General features: G+C 32.8%; 1 protein-coding gene across 1 annotated transcript in view; it reads right to left on the reverse strand.

The window, feature by feature from the left end:
• Nucleotides 1–3177: 3177 nt before the first annotated feature.
• LOC111801347 (cation-chloride cotransporter 1-like) overlaps nucleotides 3178–6946 on the reverse strand; it is a 13754-nt gene continuing 9985 nt past the window's right edge. Inside the window, exons 10-13 of the mRNA XM_023685308.1 lie at nucleotides 6591–6785; nucleotides 5824–6224; nucleotides 5233–5394; nucleotides 3178–4569 (exon numbers count right to left, since the gene is read on the reverse strand). Coding sequence (XP_023541076.1) covers nucleotides 3476–4569; nucleotides 5233–5394; nucleotides 5824–6224; nucleotides 6591–6785 — 1852 coding nt within the window. The 3' untranslated portion in view covers nucleotides 3178–3475. The remainder of the gene's footprint in view (nucleotides 4570–5232; nucleotides 5395–5823; nucleotides 6225–6590; nucleotides 6786–6946) is intronic.

Genomic DNA, 6946 nt, shown 5'->3' on the forward strand with positions numbered 1-6946 from the left:
ATATATATATATATATATATATATATATATATATATATAAAAGAATTATTCTTTCTAGCGTGTGGGTTTGTATTTTATATAAAAATATTTTTAAATTTTTTAAAATTTTAGTAATATCTTTAAATATTAAAAAATTAAAAATTTAAAAAAATATACTGCTCTCAAAATATTCATTAATATTCTTAAAATTTTTAAAAGAAATTTTTTTAAAAGAAATTAAAAATAATTTTATTCTAGGACTGAAAAAACCATTATTACTAATGAGAACTTTAAAAATAATTAAAAATTTTAAGAATAGTTCATGAATATTTTTTTTAACGTAACATTAAAAATAAAAGTATTTTTAGAATTAAAAAAAAAAAATTTAAGATATATTTGAACTTTAAAATATATTAAAGAGTATTTTTGGTACATTTTTTTCCAAGTTAAAGATATTTTTTAAATAATATACAAAATTAAGTATTTTTCTTTAAAAAAAATTTAAAATTTAAAATTTTTTAAAACTTTTTTTTTTAACAAGTTTTAGATTTTTTTTTTTAATTTTTTAATTTTTTTTTTATATTAACTTAGCCTCTGAAAAAATAATAAAATATTATGTACAGAAATAATAAGAATTTGATTTAAACTAAACTAAAAATAATAAATAAATAATCATGATAACCACAAATTTCAAAATTTTCAAATAAAAAAAAAAAAAAAAAAAAAAAAAAAAAAAAAAAAAAAAAAAAAAAAAANAAACAAGAAATAGAATGATTTCAAATCGTATTTTTTACGTCAAAAAATTTAATTTCATTTATAGTTAAATTACTTATTAATCTTTATCCTATTTTAATTTTTTTATTAATAAATCAAAACAAAATACTCATATTAGTAATTTTTATTAATAATTTTTCCACTAAACATAAAATTTTAAATACCTAATTTCAAATACTTCTTATTTTAATTATTTTAATAGAGATAAATAATTTGAAATAATTTCTCAAACTCTCTTGCGTGGCAAATTTGTAACATTTAATCTACAAATAAACCCTTTAAAATTATCTTAATAAATTAAATATGTTTTAACATAATTTTATTTCCAAAATATTTATGACGTAAAAAACAAAAAAGGAAAACTATTTTTTTAGAAGGTTCACAAATAAGGTTCGATAAAATTAATGAAGACAGGTAATATTCACATTAATAGAATATTGCTGTAATAATATACTTTCCTTTTTTTTATTTTTTTTAATGATAAAAACAGCTAAGAATAATAATTATATTTAAATAGAAAATAAGGAACAGCTCATTGATGGCTTAGTTTGAAAAACAATGATTAATTTTAAATTGGTTAGAATTTGTAACTATCTACATTTTTGCAAACGTAAGGTCGCTCCTGTATTATTATGAGATATACTCTTTTGTGCGAAAATAATCGTTTAAAACATTATTGTAAAACATTGTCATGGACTTACGTGTTTTATAAAAGGTTTTTAAGGCAAAACAACGGATAAAATAAAACATAAATACCCTATATTTACACGTAGTCAACAAAATTAAATACATCTACCTATGCATGTGTCATGGTTTTCGAAGTCATGATGTCGCCGTTAGTCGTGCAGGGGAACCTTGCATTTACCTGTAAAAGATAAAAGTAGCACGTGACTTGAGTGTTTTAAGAAATATTCAGTAACTGATCTACTATTGAGGTTAGATGCAAGCACATACAATGATGAATGGAACCTATAATTGAAATTTGTATTCTCATAGGTGACTATCCTAAGCGGGTCATTGGATGTGATTTACTATTCTACACACGGCACGTTTATGCGAGTATGGACCTACCAGTCGGTTCGCACACCTCCTTGACCTTTTTTCTGGTCGGGCTAGCATTCTCTAGTGCTTTTGTCGGACACTCGGTTGGAATAGTGACCGTCGTAATATTATGAAACATAATAATCATTTTCCTTCTCATAATATATGCGTTCGTACACATCGTAAATGAGGAATAAGCATGAAACATACAATAATGCATGAGGTCCCAACCTCATTTATCAAACCATGTAAAAACAACCCTCACATTTTCCTTCCTATCATGTCATTTTTATAGCATAACCTTTAAAACATATATCGGAGTTATATACAGTATCGAAACATAATGTCGCATTCATGTCATATTCTGTACATAACATGCCCTCCAACATACCATATCATACCATGCACATATCATATTATTAATCGTATCACAATATGCATCATATCGTCAAACATATCATATCATACACATGTCATATCATAACATTTATCGTATCATAGTCATATCATATCACAAACACATTGTTTCATAAACATTTTACGTACATCAAACATATGACACGTACAATCCACGGTCACGTGTCATCATACAAGACACGAACTTCTAACCATGTCGATAGTAAGACACTTATCTGATTAGGTTAAGTTGTTGTCACTAATTTATCCTTAATCAAAATTTGATTTTGTCTTTTGAAATTCAAATCAACCTATGTGAGAGGACATCAGTTTCGCTTTCGCTTTAATTTACAACGGTCTATGTGCTAGACTTAATGTGAACATTGCAATCATTCTCTCTCTTCTTTTTCTTTTTTCTTTTTTTTTTCTTTTTAATTACAATAANATAATCTAAATAATTGCAACAAAATTACAATTAAAAAAAATGGGATAACAAACTATGAAGGCACAACATAGTGCAGGTAGATGGAAACTTTTTTTTTTTTAATTGATTAATTAATTAACTAATTTTGTTTTATTTATCATTTTATTATTATTATTATTTATTTTTAAAGGTTTTAGTTCAAGCAAAAATCACAAAATTCATTAACTTAAATAAAAATAGAGCTTTATTTAGGATTTAGTTCGGTAATCCTAAACCCTAAATCTTAAACCCTAAACCCTAAATCTTAAACCCTAAACCCTAATTTTAAAAAACTAGAAACTAAAGCAACTACATAAGCAGAAGACTGAGTTGTGCACCATGACCCGAACATTCGCCACACCTTAAATCACTATTTTCAAAATAAATTTGAAAAGATAGAATAAATGAACTAAAACATAAAACATGGGTTATTAACAAATGTACACAAGAATTATCCAAATCTGCTCTCATTGAAGCCTAAATGGTATGAGATAGAAGAGGAAACTTGAAGAAATAATAATGATATTATTTAAATGAAGAGTTCAATAGCATACAAATTCAATGAGTAATACCAAAAAAAGCCTAATCAAAGTTGAACTTCACCCCAATAATGGCTATTTATTTCAAAATTTCTTAGACTAATATGGTAATACAAAACCGAATAAGGAGCTTTGATGGATGCTACAAAGAATGGTTGTGCCTAAAATGAATGCTACAAGACTTTGAGGGAAAAAAGAAAAGAGCAAAAATGGAATGTCAATATGAACAGCAATCAAGGAATGAAGGAATGAAGGAATGAAGGAAGGAAGCAAGAAGCGAGAGCTACGTGTACAACGTTACGACGTCTCTACGATATCCTCTTACGATCAATAGCCTCGGCACATTCTCAACCAACAAGTCCAAGTACTCCATATAGAAGTAGGCAGGATGGTTGGGCGGAGGTGGCGGGAGGCTGACGAGCACGACCGCAGCCATCCTCGAGTATCTCAGAATGCTCGAGTTCAACTTGAGAGTTGTGTTTAGAAATTTCTGTACTTGTTTCTCATTCACATTCACAGGCTTCCCATCAGCCATTAGTGTGGTTGCTCTGCTTTCAGCAGCAGCTGCCTTCATTTCACCTAAATAACTAGCAATCCTGCCTTGACCAGCGGTGAACGCTTCGATTGATTCGTCTTGTTGCCCGCCCTCCACTTGTGTGGTGTCCCATGATTTGATCGTTATAACGATCACCTCGGCTTGCATCCGAAGATCATACAAGAACTTTTTGACATCAGCTTTGAGGGCCTCGGCATCAGAATCCTCCTCAGCAATGCAGAACACCTGAATCTTACAGCTTTCAAAGCTCTCCTTTGTGAGGAGAAGCTGAGAGAGGAGAAGCATAAGACCACCATCCCTCACAATCCAATACAAGTCTATAGTTCCATACTGCCTCTGATATTCATTAGGCCATTCATCCAGACCCTTAACAATCACAACAGCCTTGTTAGCATCAATGCAGTCATTGATTATTCCAACGAAAGTAGCAGGAATCTCGGTTAGATTTTCGCGACGCCAGATTTCTGGATATCGCATAACTATGATATTAGGCTTGAGATTTCCAAGACCCATCGTCTGAACAATCCCCCTGAAGCCTTCAGACATAGAGGGAGCCACAACAATCTCTGCCACACCTTCACAACGTTTGTAATCAATATATGTAGCAAGCTGCTTGCAGGCAGCTTTGGAATCTTCAACCCGCTCATGGTAATCTCCATCTAGTATGGACACAAATATGGACATTCCACGCCCTTTTTTCTTCATGCAGTTTGCAAAGTCCGCAAGTTTTGGGTGACAAGGAACATTTTCTGGCAGCTTTCCCCATGGCCGGCAAAATATCAACGGTATGGGATACCAATTCTTTGGGTGAACTTGGCTCGCTGTAATTTGAATACATTTCTATATTAACGACAGTACCAAACATCTACGACAGAACACATTCATTCATATGTAAGCCAAAGATAGGGAACAAGTCACCACAGCCATCTCTGCAGCACAGCTGTCACACACACAAACAACAAAGAAGAAAAAGAAAGGCACGTCGCAGTGTGTGTGAGATCCCACATCGGTTGGGGAGGAGAACGAAACACCCTTTATAAGGGTGTGGAAACCTTTCCCTAGCAGACGCATTTTAAAAACCTTGAGGGGAAACCCGAAAGGGAAAGTCCAAAGAAGACAATATCTACTAACGGTGAGCTTGGGCTCCCGGCATAAGAAGGGAAACATATTAACCTCGGACAAATACAGATTCCTAGGAGTTGGAAATTTAACATAAATGGTAATCCAAATTCTAGGAACCTTTGACATGATTAGTAACCCTATCGCACTGCTTCAATCAGGTACAACAAAACTAATAACCAAACACATCTATAACAGTGCGATGGGATTAACTCAATAGCTAAATCAAATTAGCAAGCGGCCTCCACATAGAACAAGTTAAAATGAATATGTACATAATTGAAACTAAGCACTATCATAAAGCAAATGACCCACAAAATAGAGTCAAGATAGCATTTATTGAAAAGTGATAGTAGTATGCTCACCTCCAAGTGAACGAAGGCTGCGGAGAGCAAGTTGGAAATATGCACTCTTGAAACCATCACCCCAGTCCCCAGCCTTACCTCTAAGGCACACATAATAATATATAAGGCTTGCAAGGGCTAGAGACACTATCGTGAATGACCATGAGATCAAGAACATTATCACTGTAAACAAGAAAAAGAAAATCAAGTAAAAGACAGCTCACAATAGTTGGTTTTAGTGACTAGCATAACGTATCCGCTATCCAACAAATAACATAATTAGTTGATGCAGATTTCTCAATCCTAAGATTTGAGGAATGCAAGTAGTTACATGTTCGATAGAAACATCAGAAGGTCATTTTTCATCCATAATATATAGAACTTGCAACAATTTGATAAATATGTCACACGGATTATAATGCTATTCATCATTGAACTTGGTGTACCAAAGAGGTACTCTGAAATTTCTCGAGTAAAGAAACAAAATAGAAATCAAACTTGTTAGATATGATATTTGTGAAATTTTCTGAACTAAAAATTAGAAAAAGTAAACAATACGAAGCACCTGAATCTAAAAAAGTCACTCAGTACGTATATGAAAGTATAGCCTACCTACACAAAGTGATGCTCCAAGAAGAGAGAGGCTCCAGTGATGAAATTTCCATCGTGGACGCCAACTGGGAGCATCTAGTAGATCCAAAAGGAAGCAGGATAAGTTCACGCCAGCGTAGCACAATAGGAAAAACATGGTTACGGTTGGTGTGATAAGATCAAGATTCCCAATTATGACACATCCGATGCAGAGAATTGCAGTAAAGAGGGTTGCAAAGTATGGCTCACAGCCATCTTCTACTTTAAAATAGTTTAGAATGGGTAATATATTATCATTGGCTATGGCTGCTAGTAAGCGGGGGGCTCCTGTCAAGCTCTGAAGAGCAGCTCCAAGGGTTGATAAAATGATTCCAACATAAATAATTGCTGGGAAAGGCCACGCGACTGTAGCAGTAAAAAGCCTACATAAGAAATTATAATTCACTATAGATTAGAAACATTCTGAACTGCTCAACTGAAGCCTACATAAATACTGTATCAATATCAAATTCCTCCCTCCCCATCTCTAAGGACTGCTCAGCTTTCCATTCATTATTCAACTTTGAATCTGACGCCTAACAATGATTTGTAAGGGGAAAAAACATAATGCTTCAGCTGTTGCATATTCTTAGAGATCTTTGCAATCCAAATCACTCACTAGTAAATAGTAATAAATGAACTATGGATAATGCGGTGGCTCAATAGCTATAAGCCACACAAGTGGTCAGGTCTCAGAACTGCCAATGATCAACATTTACATTATTTCACTTGGTACTATGACATATTACCTATCTGTTAACAATCTCTTTCTGGTTGCCAGTGCTCCAAACAACAGCACAGAGACCAGATACAATATAGTTGTCAAAAGAGTCGCAAACAATGTTCCCATAGGAATTGAACGTTGAGTATCCTTCAGTGAAGCTGATCTATTAGAACCAGCCATTATTCCCGTCACAGCAGGGAAAAAAAGACCAACCAATGCACTGCAAGAGAAGGACAAAAGTAGAAAGCTAATCCACAAAAATTTCCTCGGCAATAAGTAATCACCATTATACTTTTAACCACTCAAGAAGCTAAAAGAAATGTTAATAGTTATGCACATAAATAGGTAGTTTGAAATTACTACAATCAGTGGTCCATTAGC

The sequence above is a fragment of the Cucurbita pepo genome, chromosome LG09 (assembly GCF_002806865.2).
Source record: "Cucurbita pepo subsp. pepo cultivar mu-cu-16 chromosome LG09, ASM280686v2, whole genome shotgun sequence".
NCBI lineage: Eukaryota > Viridiplantae > Streptophyta > Magnoliopsida > Cucurbitales > Cucurbitaceae > Cucurbita > Cucurbita pepo.